This window comes from Aplysia californica, unplaced genomic scaffold (genome assembly GCF_000002075.1).
Source record: "Aplysia californica isolate F4 #8 unplaced genomic scaffold, AplCal3.0 scaffold00164, whole genome shotgun sequence".
Taxonomy (NCBI): domain Eukaryota; kingdom Metazoa; phylum Mollusca; class Gastropoda; order Aplysiida; family Aplysiidae; genus Aplysia; species Aplysia californica.
In genome coordinates, this window is record NW_004797434.1 from 546,748 (window position 1) to 564,475 (window position 17,728).

At 37.1% G+C, this 17,728-nt stretch overlaps 1 protein-coding gene across 1 annotated transcript in view; it reads right to left on the reverse strand.

The window, feature by feature from the left end:
- Positions 1 to 17,728, reverse strand: part of LOC101852848 (gamma-secretase-activating protein) — a gene marked incomplete in the record, with an annotated part of 43,879 nt that overhangs the window by 23,084 nt on the left and 3,067 nt on the right. Inside the window, 13 exon segments of the mRNA XM_013082226.2 lie at positions 118 to 210; positions 1,878 to 1,955; positions 3,482 to 3,533; positions 4,384 to 4,484; positions 5,143 to 5,183; positions 5,587 to 5,636; positions 6,223 to 6,405; positions 8,096 to 8,145; positions 9,666 to 9,830; positions 12,351 to 12,392; positions 15,307 to 15,357; positions 16,828 to 16,897; positions 17,354 to 17,410. Of these exon segments, the coding sequence (XP_012937680.1) occupies positions 118 to 210; positions 1,878 to 1,955; positions 3,482 to 3,533; positions 4,384 to 4,484; positions 5,143 to 5,183; positions 5,587 to 5,636; positions 6,223 to 6,405; positions 8,096 to 8,145; positions 9,666 to 9,830; positions 12,351 to 12,392; positions 15,307 to 15,357; positions 16,828 to 16,897; positions 17,354 to 17,410 (1,033 nt within the window).

Sequence of the window (17,728 nt, forward strand, 5' to 3'; positions counted from 1 at the left end):
CAACACAATGACCTCCTTTTTGGATGCTCTTATATAAGTGTATCATGAGAGACATTGGGGGGAAGAGGAGAGTAGAGTCTTAAATCAAAAGGAACAAAGCAGGGTGTGACAACTTACCATGCAGCAAAATGTGGTGACACGGTTCAAATGCTTGTCCCACATTTAGGAGATGCACAAAGTAACCAGGCAACATAACCACTAGATAGCTGCCTGTAAGAGAAAAACAAAACAAAAACTTGACACAATTTAGATCATTTAGGAGGTGGGCTGCTTCGACCTTATTTGTCAGGACTAACTTGTGCTAAGAGGGAAACAATGTCCCATCAGAAAGACAGAAATAATCAATAAAACTTTTCCTCGGACAGGAATCATTGAGATGAGAGTACAAAAGGCCAACGGCATCAGCTACCAGCTTGCCCCACTCCTCAAGCATCCTAATATCCCCAATGAGATCAAACCCAAGGTCATTAACTCTATCTTCATCCCCAACTTGACTTACCAACGCCAGACAGGGACCTTGACCAAAAGTCTGATAGGTAAGATAACCACCTGCGAGATGAGACGTCTAAGGACAGCGGTCAACAAAATCAGACGGGACATGATCAGAAACAACAGGATCAGAGAAGTAAAGACATAAATCAAACTAGCATCTCCTGTGGTTGCCTGTTAACAGAAAAATACTTTGAAAACAAGAGCTTCTAATGGGGAGTAGATTGCAACAATTTTCCTGATGGAAAAATGGGGTTTGTCCCTCGGAAACAAATCCATATTAATTGTTAATCAAAATTCTGGATTTGTTTTGCAGGCGATTAACTCTTAATTAACTCTTTATCTTCGAGGGGGGTAAACCCACAATGCTGGTGCCCTCTTTTGGTACAACATTTTTTAATTGACATGTACGTCTCTAAAGTCGATAGTTCTTCAACAAATGAATGATATCCCAGTAAAAGAAACCTGTTTTTGGCAATTGCCGAAAAGTAATTTGACGTTGAAGTTGTCATAAAGGAATGTGCCCGAGCCCCTGCCAGCGGCTTAAATGCACAGCAGTTCGAACCGCGAGCGGCTTGCCAGAAATAAGGAATTAAAGTTCTTCAAACTTACATAGTATTGAGAATGCCAAATACATAGAATAGCTATAACTCACAGGGTATTGAGAATACTTAATACACAGTACAGTCTTAACTTACAAGGTGAGTAGACAAAACAAATTGAGAGGCATTAATTTAATAAATAGCCTTGAGAATATCAAATACAGTCGAACCTGTTATTAGACCACCTTTCAAAGACGATCACTTGCATAAACAACCAACCAACCCCTCAACCCTCCCCCCCCCACCCACCCACCACCCACCAACACACACAAACACACACACACACACACACACAATTTTATGCATTCTAATGACTCTGTCCATAAAGACCAACTCCCTTAGATGACCACTTTTCTTCTATACAACGGGTGGTTGTCTTGGACAGATTTGACAGCATTTTCACCACTTTAACTCTTTAATTCCGGATGGCCACTAAAGTGGTGCTTTTGGTTCTGCATTTTAGCAAATCATCACTCAAGTGGCCTTTTGAGGGTACCGATTTCATCAACCCCAAGATCTACACCTGTTCCTGTGCTACATTTATTACCTATTTTCATCCATATCGTAATTCCCTGTCCAAATAGTTTGATTGCTCAAACAAATAAGTCCATCAATATGTGACTGAATTATATCTATTTGTTTGTTTTAGTAGAGGTTTTACGGCGCTCGCAACTGCATAAGGTCATATGAGCGCAGGTTATATCTGTTTAAGTTAATACCCTTCGCCGCCTCAAATAGGGTGCATAAAATTGTGGAATCCCTTGCGTACTGAAAGAGTTAACTCACCCAACCATGAGAATACTAGTCTCTTCTGCATGACAATGTGCTTGGGCAGACTGGAGACACAGCCGTACAGGGTTTTGGCTGCAGTAAGAGAACATAAAACATGAACGCATCATGCAATCTTAGAACCACTCCAACCACATAAAGAACCCATAGAACTGGAGCTTATCCCTGTTTCTTGCATCTCTTAACTCTAAACAGTTCATTGTTTTTTAACCAATCTTTTTAAGGTAAAGTGAGTAGTTGTAGTACATAAAGTCCTATAAATTCCTGTCAGGGTCAATCAATAAGTGTTCTATATCAATATTAAAGTTATTGTAGGCATTTAGATTGATACAATATATTTATGAGGGTTTCATGTCTCATTTGGATAGAGTGACAAGCTTACAGTATATCTATATATTTTAACCCTATCAGTACGTTGTGTTTTACAACAATCGTATCCATACAACGTGGAAAACTCTGTGCCACCACTTTCCAAAGAGGAAATTTACACATTAATCCGATCCGTACACTTTGCATAGCAGTCTGTCAAAATGATTTTTTGAGAAATACTGAAAGTTTCAAAGAGATCTTCATACTAAAAGTATTCTAAAATGTGAAGAATACAACCCTGGGGGTACAAAATGACCCCAGGGCGTACGGATAGGGTTAAAAAATGACATTTTTTTTCTAATCTTTACATATGAGGAAACCACTAGTTTTTTTTTAGTAAGAGTTTTACAATATAGAAATGTTTGCATGCAGTGTAACAAATCAGCTGACAAGGAATAGATCTTCAAAACATATTCTCTAGTCACCAACGACAAATTCCTGACATTAATGACAATAGTAGAGTCACATTGTGACAGAGTACAGGTTTTTTTGTTTTGTTTTAGTAAAGGTTTTACGCCGCTCGCAACTGCATAAGGTCATATGAGCGCCAAGGGGTGGGTGTCAACAGAGAAGTCTTTACAGGGAATCAGACTTACTCTGCTCACCTCTCTAGCTTCAACAGCACAAAGTCTGCTTCGACTATCAAGGCACCCCGGAAATAGCGGGTCACAAAAGAGTGACAAACATACAAAAAAAGTAGAGAAAAATGACGATAGTAAGGATTAGGACAGAAAAAGCAGCAGTTTTCTGTTGTAGTTCAGGCACAGTTATGAGCATGACATTGTTGGATCAGCCCACTTACAATTCTACAGAGCATTAGAAAGAGAAATGTCCCCCTTTTGGGAATGGCCTAAAGACACTTCAGTCAGTGGCACCGCCCCGGGGGGTAGAGTTACAGTTTACTGTAAACCCACATGATAATGCCTATACACTGGAGTCTGCTTAAACCAAAGCTAATCCAAAAATAGCAGTAAACCAAAAGAAAATGAAATCCTACATTTTTTTCCCCTTTTATTTGTACAGCCTCTATAAACTGAAAACAAAGCTAAACTGAAAAAAATCTGTGAGTCCCACAGATTTCGAATTAAGCAGACTCTACTGTATTTCACTGAGAACGCATTGGGATTCTAGTATAAAAAATGAAGGGAGGTAGAAGGAGCAGACCATAGCAGAGCACCCACACACCAATCAACGACAACTTAAGTTCATGGTTTTTTTTCAACAAAACTCACCATGATGCACCATGCTCACGTAGTACTCAACATCCTGCACCTCACTGGGAGTCTGCACACACAGAAATTGAAACAAATATGATAACAGTTGATATGTTTTGGATGTAAGAATCATGTATCAAGTCCGACAAACAATAAAGTCGGTAGACAAACAGACAGGCATATAAACAGAGAAACACATCAATAAAACAACAGCCATTTAATGCAGAGAAAAAGTAAAAACAGACAAAGAGAGACAAAAGACGGAGCTCAGATAAGTAAGATTTGTCTGTGGTGTCCTCCAACTTCCTGCCTTCAAATCATCTCTTTTAACAAGACAGAAGTATTGTAAGCAAAGGAATATAATAATTTACAGAGTCTCTGTTATTGAGTCATCAAATCTAATACAAACCACTAAACCTAGCATATTCAATAAAAATCTCACTTAAAAGCGTTCACTTTTTCTTTAGTAAGCAGGACCCCAACAGAACCACATTAATCTGAAAAAACTGAACATCCCACATTGTGTAAGATTTAACAGAAATATATTCAAACCTGCTCTAGTGACCACCTGTCCAAGACAATCACCTATACAAACAACAAAGATCTCACACAGCAAGATGGTTCACTGAACCAAAAACGTGTCCATGGCCGCAAAGTACACACTTATTCCCAAGGGGTGCCACCGTGATTTTGAGAACACTTTTTTTAATAAGCTCAAAGAGAGGAGTGAACCATCTTGTAGTGTAGGATCTTTGCAAACAACCACATCCCATCTGCCCCCCTTCCATCTTTTTTTCTTCCAATAATGAAACTGTCTGAGATGACCACTTTTTTTCCAATGGGTGGTTGTCTTGCACAGGTTTGACTTCACCCACAGTCACATGACACACCTCTCGTTAGTTGTGTGTTAGCCTCCCTACCTGAGCACTAGCCTTGGACTTGGGCTGTGAGATGAGCTTGTGGTAGCACAAACAGAAAGTGCCGCTAGACTGCGTCAGGACTGTGACATTCAAGGTCAGCTCTGGAATTGAATACAATTTTCTCTGATCAAAACAAAAGTATACATCAGTTTGGGAAAATGATATTTTCTAAATGATTTTTAAAAAATAATCATAATTATCTTTTATCACTCTCATTAATATAATGTTTATTCAATACATGTTCATCCAGATATGGCTCTAGACACTTCACAATATTCATTACCACAACGAAACAGGTAATTAAATAAATCATATAACAAACCTTTAAAAAACATACAATACAAATGTAAATTCATTATATGTTCACCCACATATGGCTCTAGGCACTTAACAATATTTATTACCGAAACAAAACAGGTAATTTACTACAAAATATGTAACACACCTTACAAAAAGAATACAGTACAAATTTCCCAAGTCTACCTTCAAGATGCACAAAATAATCAGACTTCTATGAAAAAGTGGTTCTTAAAGTAATGTAAATTTTCAATGTAATAATAAAATTTGTGACAATTCATACTGTTTTTGGTCACCATCAAATAAAACACTGTATATAATAAAGGAAAATTGATAATCAGTTTACCAGGCTCTGTATATGAAATACACAATAGAGAAGTGTTTACCAAACGCATGAACTTAGTATCTGTTCTGAATATATGGCACATTAATAATATGAAAGGTTTCAAGACAGAAGTGTACCTGGAATTCCAGGGTGCAGTGGGATATCTGCATATAAAGGCCTGTGGAATACAATGACCTTATTGACATAAATCTATGAAAGACTACACTTATAAAACACAGATGTAGGCATTATTTGAAAGTGTTTTGCACAGATACTTTCCATCATATTTCATGTAGTAAGGTAACTATCATCTCAATCAGTGCAAACTTTAGATCAATAAAACATCTTTGTAAAATTTCATCTAACAATAATAATATGTGCACATTAATCTCTATCTTGAGTAAACTGAGAAGGATAAACTATTTCCTAAGTGACAGAAACAAGGACAGTTTGACGATAAATATGTGTTCTAGCTTCATTTGTGAAGTTATCCTAAACTCATGCATACATATCAATACATATAAAACAATACTTATAAAGACGTATTCAGTTCAGATTCTCAGTCAACAGAGTTCACTTACTTGTCCTTTGTTCTGATGTAGGGAAAGGGGAAATTTATGGGAATGTCAATCTGAAAGTTAAAAGAAAAGAGAGATGGAAAAAATATATGATCAATGTGTGAGCATAATCAAACGATCAAAGTTGAGTTTAGTAAGTGTAAGGGTGAAGGTTGAAAGTTCATGAACTCTTCATATATATCCAGGAGTTTGGCAAAGATAAACCCACAGGAAACAGTGTGGACTCTTATAACAGAGTTCATCGCTATGTGATGATGGTTGACTGGTGAATATTAGAATAAGTCTGTGAAAAACTAATTAAATAGTAGCCCTGAAAGCCAAATCTCACTGCAGTCATTGAACTTTGCATGGTATGAGCATTTTAAAAAAGAGAACAGAAAGCAATCACAAGTGATTAAAAAATGACAAAAGTTAAATTTTGAGATAAAACAAATGTTTGTTTGTTTGAGTAAAGAAAAGCACATCGATGCTATTATAGTCATTTAATGCTGGGAAAAAGTAAGACAGACAGACAGAAACAACAGAGGGAAAGTAAAGAAGTAAGACCTACCAGTGGCGCCCTCCAACCACCAATTAGCTAAAACTTAACTTTCCTAAAGTATTCTATAATGACAGGGAAACAGAACTGTAATAACTCACCATATTTTCATACTGCGCCCTCCCATGGAACTGTATAGTGGACATCTTCTGGCTGATCTCTCCGTTGCCACCATTCTCCATGCGTATATTCTCAATGTAGTGCAAGCGTTGTTGCTCCACGTCCCACTGACACCAAACAAACTTGCGTACAACTTGAATTGTCTCTGGCTGGCTGCTCATCATCTGGAGGTTTAGTTTTAGTAAGGTTTAGTTTACAGTTTAGTTTTAGTAGAGGTTTTACTGCGCTCACAACTGCATAAGGTCATATGAGCGCCAGAAGATTAGAGGTGTTACAAGAGAGTAACAAACATAAAAAAGAAGAAGGGGAGATAAGGACGATAGATGTTTGATAGGAAAGAAGAAGCAAACCAGACCAGAGCACCCGCCAACCACCCACTTAGTAAGGTTTAACTGCGCTCGCAACTACATAAGGTCGTTTGAGTGCCGAGGGGCGTATGTCAACAGAGAAGTCCAAATGGGGAATCAGGCTTACTCTGCTCACCTCTCTAGCCTCAACAGCACAATGTCTGGTTCAACTATCAAGGCACCCCAAAAATAGCAGTTCACAAGAGAGTGACAAACACACAAAAGGAGAAGAGGAAAATGACGATAGTAAGGATGAGGGGAAAAAAAGCAGCAGTTCCCCCTCTGTTGTTCCGGCACAGTATGAGCATGACATTGATAAATCAGCCCATTTACAATTCTACTGTGCATAAAAACATGTTAATATCCCCTCTTTGGGAATGGCCCAAAGACACTTCAGTCATTAGCACTGATTTGGTGGGGGGAATCATCTGGAATGAGCGACCCAAATGAGGTTGGAATGAAAGTCAAAACCGTTGTTGTTATTGCGCAATCTGTTCAACTCTAAGAAATATCATTTATCTCTTCCAGGGAACCATCTGATGTAAGCCTGCCCAATGATCAAGGCACTCAGAAAGAAATATTGGCCCAACCCTAGGCAGAGAGACCCAAACTCTTTGGGGGCCTGGAGGACCTGCAGCAAACAGCAACCTTTGCACTAGCACTAGCAAATTGGAGGAGGAGGAGGAGGAGGAGGAGGAGGAGGAGAAGAAGAAGACACCTCTTCATTCTTTGATTTCAAATTTTTCATCACAATGGATAAGTTTGTTTAATTTAGTTTGAGTACAAAGAGACACATCAATAAAACAACGACCATACAGAGCAGAGAAAAAGTAAGACAGACAAACAGAGACAAAAGAAGGAGCTCAGATTAGTAAGACCTATCTATGGTGTCCTCCAACTACCTGCCCACAACTGACCTCCTCTAACAAGACAGAAGTATTTTGAGCAAAAGGAAGGTAATAATTTAATAAGAAATTCAACTGAAATTTCTGCAGTGACAGTTAACAAAGTCATTATGAACACAAATACTGAACAAATTAAAATGCGCATTTGTGTTTACTGTAAAAAAAAAAAGCGCCTTGTTCAAAACGTTGACTGCATGCATAACAGATGAAATGTAAAATATTTTTAATCTTTAAAAATGAGAGTGGAAAGAGAGAGAGCAAAAGATGTATCTCTTAACATACTTCATAAAAAAAGAAAAAGGAAAAAACAAAAAAAACAAATGGCATGTTCACATACGAACGAGTCATTGAAGCACCTGTTTTTGGAGGTGTCCTGTTCTGCATCAGCTTATTATCAAAAATATAACCAACAAGCAAGTTCCTGTCTCTTTAAAGAGTCCTTTTATTTAACACATTTTCATTGAAGATCAGACTTTCATGAAGCTCTTTCCATTCCAGATTTAAACAGATAATTATAATTATTTATATAAAAGCGTGTACAAGAAGATGTAGATATTTTTAGAGAACCAAATAACAATACAACTACAAACATACACACTTACAATCCCTCTGTCACCTATTCGTGCCATTGGAACTTTGTACAAGCCAATTGCTGAGAAAGAGAAGAACAGTACATTTTAAAAACACATGATATACTTATACACATCATGTCTGCACATAATACACAAAGTAAAATTATTAAAATTTCCAGTTCAATAAGATTTCAGAATTACACATTGGCTTGAACCATTTTAAAATATTCTGAGCAAACAATTCATATTGTACGCATACAAAGTCTTGTACAACATAAACAATTTTTCTCTACTCTGCCTTATAATCACCAATGAAACCAAGATAAAGACAGGCGTTCCCCCTCCCCCACTATTTCTTCCTTTCTTTCTTTCTCCATCTCTCAGATACATTATAATGATAGAATAAGATAGCATTTTTAAAAGCGCAAATCCCTGCTCAACAGCAAGCTCTACGCACTTCTCAATCTATACTATTACCCAAGCAGGCTTGAGAGCATTCTGAAACAACCTCAACTTCCTGGGAAGCATACAGTGCAAGCAGCCATTTATAGGCGCTAAAACACTAACATACCGACAAGATACATCTTCTCTCCTTTTTCCTGTTCCCTTTCTTTCTCTCTACAAGACTTCATATCCACTGCTCAGAGTAAGTCTCAGTCATGTCACTTTTCAAATGATGTATGGCAGAGTCTTTCATTAACCCTTTAAGCCCTTACCTCCTGTACCCAGGTGGCCCGTAAAACTGCCCGTATGCGTAGTCACCAGTACAGCGGTGATCGAGACCCTATCCCCAAACCAGCTCGTCTAGGACAAATCGCGAACGAGAAACCATTTTTATTTCACAAGACGTTACTGATTATTTTGAAGATCTTTCTGAAATGCTAGTAATGACGAGGACTACCATGAGTGGGAAATGGAATGTGATTCTGACAATCACATAACGTTAGTAATATGTCGCTCAAGAGCTCAAGCAGAGAGGTACGGTAGCATCAGGAGGTCAGGGCTCAAAGGATATGTGCTTATCATGATATTAGGAGTACACTCTCACTCTCTATCCACTGCTGGGGGGGACACCTAAGTAGGGGGACAGAGTGAAGAGTCCAGCTGTCTAAAGAAAAATCTCATTACTGCACTCTGAAAGAGTCCGTGAAAAAGTACCAGAACTCCACATTTTCATCTTTCAAAAAAACAGTCATGGCATCATGGAAATATAGAAAACCCATAACTCATTGGACCTCAGATTTCTAGTAAGATGAAAGGCAGACCGAACTGAAAAGGGTAAAAACTTACTTAATTTTTAAAAATGTGAGAAACTCAGCTTCACAAATGCATCAGTAATTTAGAAAAAGACCACCTTGATCTTGGATCTTGAATGTCAATTGGAAATGCGTGCCGAACTACACCAATCCACTCATTCTTGAAATAAATGAGGATTAAAAAAAACACGGAAAAGACCCAAAAAAGGAGCAAATCACATCTGAAATGCCACCAACAACCCTCTGGTCTTTACAAACCAGAGAATTATGAGACACAATTTGTGTCTCATTATTCCCTGGATGAGGGGATGGTTGGTGGCATTAACATGGAAATCAACACTCACATTCTTTGTGCAAAAAGACCAGCATGTTGGATTCCCTACTGTGTTCTTGGCCCTGCTGATCTGCATACAAAAACTGCACTTTGATAAAGGAGGATCTGTCAATGTTGAGGGAGTACACAATTTTCTCCACTGACTGAAGCTCAGCGAGATAGGCCTGGTACACATCTGAGGAAAAGGACACATTTAAACCACAATAATGTTGGTGAAAAATATGTGTTTTGTATTCGATAAGATTTCTCTCTGTGTTATGAAGAAGAACCCTCAGTGCTATTAAAAATTAAGCATACTTTCAACTTTTGTTTTAAATGGATATGATCATATGGGGGGCTCAATAGCTCAACATGTATAGTGTTTGCCCATTAACCGTGAGGTCTGTAGTTCAAACCCTGCCAGCATCCGGGGGGGGGGGGGGGGGGGTGTCTCATGTTTTCTACCCCTCCTAATTTTATGGCAGGTAGGATCGAGCGTCTAGTTTTCTTGGATAAGAGCAAACAAATTTTGGACGTCACATGTTGAGATTCAGCACAGTCAAGACTCATTGGAAGTTTTAAAAATAGGAAAGAAAAGGTCCTCGGGACCACTGTCCGTACAAAATTCAAAATTAATCGCAATCCAAAATTGAAGCCACTCTAGTCAGTATAACCACTGAGAGTATGTTCAAAAACAACATGTGGCCGCCTGTCAGGCAAGGGATGATTCTATGCTGTATGTATATTAAACAGGGCAAAATCAACTGCACTGTGGGATGAAGATCTTACAGTCAGTTACTCCCTGAGCTCTAGCAGGGGCACGAGAAGAAGGCGATCAAATTGTCTTGGATTAGGGGGGTGGGGGGGGGGGTTGTTATGATGTCAAATGAATTAAATTAATAAAATTAAGAGTGAACATAAACCAATGGTCAATACAAATAAGCTAGGTAAACTAATGATCTCGGAGGAACCTCCTCCATCTGCCCCCTCAAAAATAAGAATAAATTACCAAAACAATGATTTTGTGCAGTACTTTACCTCCATGGGACAATGACACTTGGCACCAACTCTTCTGATTTGAGCAACTGAACTTTGTTAGAGCAAACGAAGTAACATGCACAACTGATTTTTCTTCCTGAAAACATGGCCATCCACATTTCCCCTTTCAAACCAGTCTGAACTTTATCTAGACTAGTGGGCTTTATCTGATGTGCATCCTAAATTTAATTTTAATTTACTATTTCTTATATTATAAATACTTGCATTTATTACAAGAACTTTTCTAAAGTGAGAAGAAAGTATAAACTCCTGTATTACTTATAAAAGTTTGACGGCATTCGTTTGTCTTTGCCAAGTGCAATATCCTACTAGGCTAAAAATATGTTATTTTGAGGGCAAAGATGTTAGTCCCTGGCAGGTGAGAGAGAAGTTCCACCGTTCTGCATGCTGGACAAACTGGTTAATCAACTGCATCATAACAGTTAACAAAACAATGACCCATGGTTAAGATTGAGAGACATAACCGACAATATGAAAAGAATGCAATTTATACCAAATCAAATGTTGAATAAAGAAAGAACAAAGTGTCTTGTGCACTCTGAAAAAATGTTTCCGCTCTGTAAAAAAAGAGCAATTGTGACACAGTTGATACAGTCCAACACGATGCGTTTTATTTTCAATGCTTAATCTGTACAATGCACAATCTGGGTCACAAAAAGAATCAGATGCCTTTACTACCTAATCAAGAGGTTATATCTTTCTTGCTCTTAGCGCAAGACTGTTACATTTTAATATATCAAAAGTGAAAAATTCACTTGGAAGATAGAATATAAGTCAAGTATTGCAATTTTACACAAAATTGAACCTAATTATATTCAAAGATGTCATTCTCGGCAACATTTTAATATTTTTTTAAAAAATGAGAACAGGGGGAAAAAAGATGTTAAGAAATACTGGGAAAACCAAAAAATGGAAAAAGCAATAAATCCAGAATGATATTCAAATAAAATTGCAGGTGTAGGTGTTTTTATGCTCCCATTGACACAGATAAAAATGGTTAGAAAAACAAAAAGAGACATTTTTAAAAATCGAATTTTGTTTCTCAAGAGGCAATAATTCCACCAAGAAAAATTCTTTTCACTTCACTTTCAATCTTATAGGAATGGCCCTCTGGCAGTGACAAACCATAATCTTTCTAAGTCAAATGCCCATAGAGACAATATTTAAATCACTACCAAATTAGGGGGTATTCAAAATACGAGGAAGGATTGGCCAGAGGGTCAAATCAAACCCTTGTCATTTTCCTCTTCCATATTATGAGGTGTGCTCCACACCATCATAAACCAGCTTCACTGACATCAGAAGAATTTCATGGACAAAAAAAAATTAGTTTTACCTCCAAAAAGTCTTGGGGAAATTCCTTTATCAAAGAAACTAAAAGCAAAACATTTTGAAACTGCAAATTAAGAACCAGCGAGCAACCCTTCATTTTGGCATTAGCCCTTCATGAAGTGAAAGTGCAAGAAACTGAATCTGTGTGAAACAGAAAGGAATAAAAGAGGGTGCAGAAAAGGCAGGGTCAGGTTAAATCTGTTACTAATGTGGAAACTTGCACTGACAAACCAAGATTAAAAACATGATATATATTGTATGTCCATCAATTTTGGTGCTACCTCAGTTTTTGTCTCAAAGTGTTATGAACTTACGAAAAAATTACCTTTGAAATGAAACGTTTGGTGTCTATGGTGATCCTTGGAAGCTAAAACATATTCAAATTGAAAGACTAACTATCAAATTTTGTTTACATTAAAGGGAAAAACATCATAAAGACAAACTGCCAGTGGAAAAAAATACAGTATACTGGACCATCGACGTACAAATCCTACATAACTAGGGTCAATGAAAAATCATACTTTAGAACATGATAATTGATATTCTGAATTAGATAAAATAGGAATAGAGGAACAAAAAACGGAATCTGCATGTACTGTAGAAAAGATCAAAATGGCAGGGATATCATACAAAGTGAAAAAAATAAAAGATAAATATGATAACAACAAAGAAAATTTTTTTTTTAAATATAACAAAAATTGAAACAGAAAAATTTATGGATGACCAAAAATATGAAAGCACTTCAATTTGTTGTCATATAATATATAAAAAGATTTTTAAGCAAAAAGGAAAATAAGTGGACACTGATTTTAACAAATGACTAAGACATAACGAACAAGCTGAATATAAAACTGAAGGGGAAAAAAACAAATAATGGCACAGGAAGTTACTGTAAAAGAGTATTCTTTCGCGAGGAACTTTTTTCGCTAAAAAATGATTTTTGAAATTTGAAAGAGGATAATTTCACAGCCTGGACAAAGAAATTTTGGCGAATGGACACCAGGGTAGAAAAAGTGACTCGTTAAAAATACCCTTCCACAGTTAAGTATTGTGTTTAAAAAAACAGTGGCTTTTGTGTAGTCAAATGATCATGGTGTAGTACAGTATCAGTACTTGAGCTCATGTGACCCTCAGAATATTACTGAAAGTAGAATGAAGAAGAAAACAACACAAAGATTGCCGGCGAGTTGAGTGATGTATCTCTGCTCACAAGTGACACTCACTAAAAATAGTCGTCAGTGAGTGAGAGATGAATCCCTCGAGTAACCTACAAGCTAGTAACTACTGGTAGCAGTCCTGGATATTACATGGTCACTTTTTGTGGTGCCATGTCTTACTGTACATTAGTCAGCTCCCTAATTCGCAATTTTCACAGGGAGAAAATTTTCATTGTTTTTGTCAGCATCGGCGAAAAGCACAAAATTTTCCTCCTCGTGAAAAAAATACTCTTTTAAAGTATTCACACATATTTGGAGAACAAGCAGTATACAAAAGAAGCATATACATTTCCTATGGACTTCATCAATGTCTTCACTGCATCCATCGTCTTCTAGTTAAAAACAACACAAAAAGAACAAATATAGCAATGTCCAAATTACATAGTTTCTGCACTACAAATATCCTTTTTCTTTGCACTGAGCTATAAACAAGAAACTGTATTCTTTTAGTAAAAGTCAAGTGACAAAAACTAAAGAGCTATGTCCACTTTCCATGTGAAAGGTCATCACAAGGCGATATACACTCTTCACAAGTCCACAATGTAAACAGGATAAATCTGCCTGTTCTTTATTTGGCAGGCTAATACTCCTTGAATTTATCTATTGCAAACACACAATAATCAGGGTTTCCTTCTTAAACACCGTTGGGAAATTTGCATTTGTCACATTCTGCTATGGAAAAGAGAAAGTCAAGTTTGCAGATTTATTGTTGGGACAAATTAAACTAGGTTGATAAAAGTACAAACATAATTCTTCATATCAAAAACAAACAAAAGAACAAAAGAAACATTACTCAAGCACAGATTCACATTACACTACAAAATAAACTGCTCATATGGTCGCTTTTAAGCATGAGGGGGCTATCCCAAAAAATTATGTTTCGAGAAAATCGAAGGTAAAGTTTTTGGACCCATATAAAATCTATCTTTAAAATACAAGGAGGGTTTTCTCTATAATCAAACAATAATATACACACCAATGAAACCAAACTTCTCCTATAGTTAGGGAAATGCCCACTTTTGGTGTAGGTCAAGATTTCTGGAACCCCCCGAAATCTGGGTTAGCCCGCCAGTCCTTAAAAGCGACTATATAGCTCAATAATTAAAAAAAATCAGCAAATCAATACGGTACAAACATTTATATTTGCTAGTCACCAAAAATCTCAACAACGTGAAAGATTACATATTGGCGTAGGGACATAAATACATGAAAAAGCGAAAGGAAAACACAAGTAAATAAATGTTAGTGGTGTACAAAGATGAGAAAAACAATGTTGAAAAATGGAACAGAATGTTTGCTGTCCATTGAATGTACCCAAGAGACAGTCTAGTGCACTCAATATCAAGAGAAGGGCTCATCTGATTACTGCATTGCGCATCACTTATTAGAGATGAGCAGGGGCTCTCGTGATCAAGAGATTACGGTGTTTGCCTCTCATTCAATAGATCCCAGGTTCCAAACCTGACAGCAACAGAAAATTTTCTTCTCTAAAATTTTCTCCTTTCACCTTCTTTCCTGCTTTCTAACCATGTTCTGTAGTCTGCTTTCGTCTCCACTTTCTGCCCCCATCCCCACCCCCCTTTTCCCCTCCTCAGGGCTCCTGACTCTTTCTGTAGCCTTTATATTGCTACTCCTTGACACCCCTGATCTTAGGGTAGGTAAGATCTAACATCTAGTTGTCTTGGATACGGGCGAAAAATCTTGGAGGTCCTGTGTGCCAGTTATGCATGTTAAAGATCCCTTGGAGGTCCGAAATAGACAAGAGTAGACTTCGGCCGTCACTTGGGCAAAATTTAAAAAATAGTTTCCACCAACCTAAAACTATTTAATATGTCCTACATGCTCATATGACCTTAAGCAGTTGCGAGCACCATAAAACACTGACCAAAACAAACAAAAAAGAGATAATCTAATCAGAGCAAAGAAACCAAAATTCCATGACAAACTAATTGCATTTATTTTCGAACATCAAATCTATTTTCTAGAGCACCAAAACCAAATTAACATTTGAGATACATCATCTTCACTGGCATTAGACATAACAAAACAAACAAAGAAATTTACCTTTATGTTTTTTCTCTGAAGAAGACTCTCTTGGTTTGACAATGCTGAAAGCTGTGGGGGAAAAAAATTTTTTGTTGCAATTTGAGCTTTGGCTGAAAATCAAAATTTGGTAAAAAATGAGCAATCCGTCCTCTACCTTCCTACTAAAGTGGATAGAAAAACAACATTTTAAGAACTTGATTGGCATATATGTCATGATGCAGTGGGATCAAGCACTCTTCAATTTTTAGACATATTGAGTTATTGGTATAGTCTTAAAGCCAGTTCATCTGCCTTGTTTTTGATGAAAAATAATAACCATCTACAGTCAAACCTGTGTAAAACGGCCACCCATTGTCAAGGAGAAAAGTGGCCGCATAAGACAGGTGGCCGTCTTAGGCAGGACTGATCAAGATGAAGAAACAAACCATTCCCATCATTCTGAGGCCCCAATCGAAAGTGGCCGCACTGTTGTTGATTTTGTTGTTGTCGTTGTTGTTGTTATTGTTGTTGTTGGTTTGTATTTGTTTGTAAGTTTTATATTTTTGCTGATTTTGGGCAAGAGTGACAATAAAATTAAATGTATCAGACGAGGAAGACTGAGTGCCATGTTAAAACAAACACATGGGTGGCCACCACTCGGAGAACGAGCGACGCTTCTGTCGCAAGTTCATATTGTTACTTTGTTACAGACTGGGTAAACAGTGACCACTCATCTCACTTACGATTTGTGTATGAGTTCCGGGCGGGGCTTATGGGTGTATGGGGGATCACACGCTTACCTCACCAGCAGCTGAAAATTGGTACCTATTGGTCAACAGTGGGAGGGGCCTACGCAGCATGATTGGTTGGAGGGACTACCTAACAACAAAGACAGGTGATTGAATTATGATAAAACGTAATGGAGTCACTAAGGTGGCCGTCTAAGACAGGTGTTATTGCTTAGTGTGATAGGAGTTGTGTTTTAAAATATGGTGGCCACGGCCGCGTTGGACAGTTGCCTGTTTTACACAGTTAAATTATATAGAAAAAACGCAAGGGGGGAAATGAAAAGTGGCCGTTTGTACAGGTGGCCGTCTTGTAGAAGTGGCCGTCAGGGCAGGTTCGACTGTATCTTGAACAGAAGTCAATAAGACATTTGCAATTAAAGGAGGAATGGATCATCCGGTGTCAGAGGTAAAATTAGCTAGGAAATAGCTGGTAAAGTTAGGTGACTGCTAAAGCTGTAGTGTCCTTAGAAACTGACAAATTCACACTTTTTGAGCCCTTCATCAACGTGTTTCAGTAAAATACATGAAGGAATGTTTTTAATGGACGTATATATATATAGGAGTTCAGTGCAAAAACAAAAAATGTAATAGAAATTGGCTAACAGACAGAAAAATACTGGCTTTTTTTCGATTTCATTATTTTGACAAGAGCCTGATGTCACCATTATTCCACTAATAACTCATATAATTTAGAAAAAAAATGAATTTAATTGAATTTGACTACAGGAGAGACAGAACTGGAAAACTGACATGTACATAAGAACATACATACCAAGAAGAGTTTGTTCTTTATTCATGGAGCAAGACACCACCTTGACTTTCTTATCATATGTGTATATAACCTGAAAGCATAAACAAAAACACAACATGCATGAACCAAAACAAAATCAGAATCCTACATGATCCAGAAAAGATAATTAACCACTGAACAAAGCTCGGCTTCAAAGACAACACTACAATAACAATTACAATATTTTCATTTAAAGTCAATGCCATCTTCAAACTGGACATGAGAACTCAATGGGGAATAAACTGATGAATGAGCAATGAAGTGCATTTGAATACTCAATTCTGTTGTTAACGTAGAAGTTCTACGAATGCCACATACAGAGTCAATTAAGTTTTTAAGGCATGGAAAAGTATTAATTATATGGCACTTAGAAAAATATCCAGCTCACCGTGACAGCCCTTCAGAAATCCTCTCTCATCATGAGACGTCATTCTTCCCTTCACACTTTTTATCTTTAAAATCCTTAAAGCAAGCAGACTTTGAAAGAATCATACAAATTTATGCTCACCATATGTTTCTGTGTGTCTGGTTCGTATATACCAAAGTTTGTAACATAAGACGCTGGCTGAAAAAGAGACAATATAGGTTATACAGAACAGAAATTTTCATGATTGTTTGAAAGATAATACTACTACTGATAATGATAACAATAATAATAATAATATAAATAATAGTAATAATATAATAATAATAATAATAATTAATAATAATAATAATAAAATAATAATAATAATAAATAGCATTCGTATAGTGCGAAGTCCACCTAAACAGTATGCTCTTCATGCTTTATGCTTTACAATCTATATTATTACCCCATCAGACCTGATAGCATTCTGAAATAATCTCCTCAACTTCATGGGAAGCAGCATACAGTGCAGGCTGC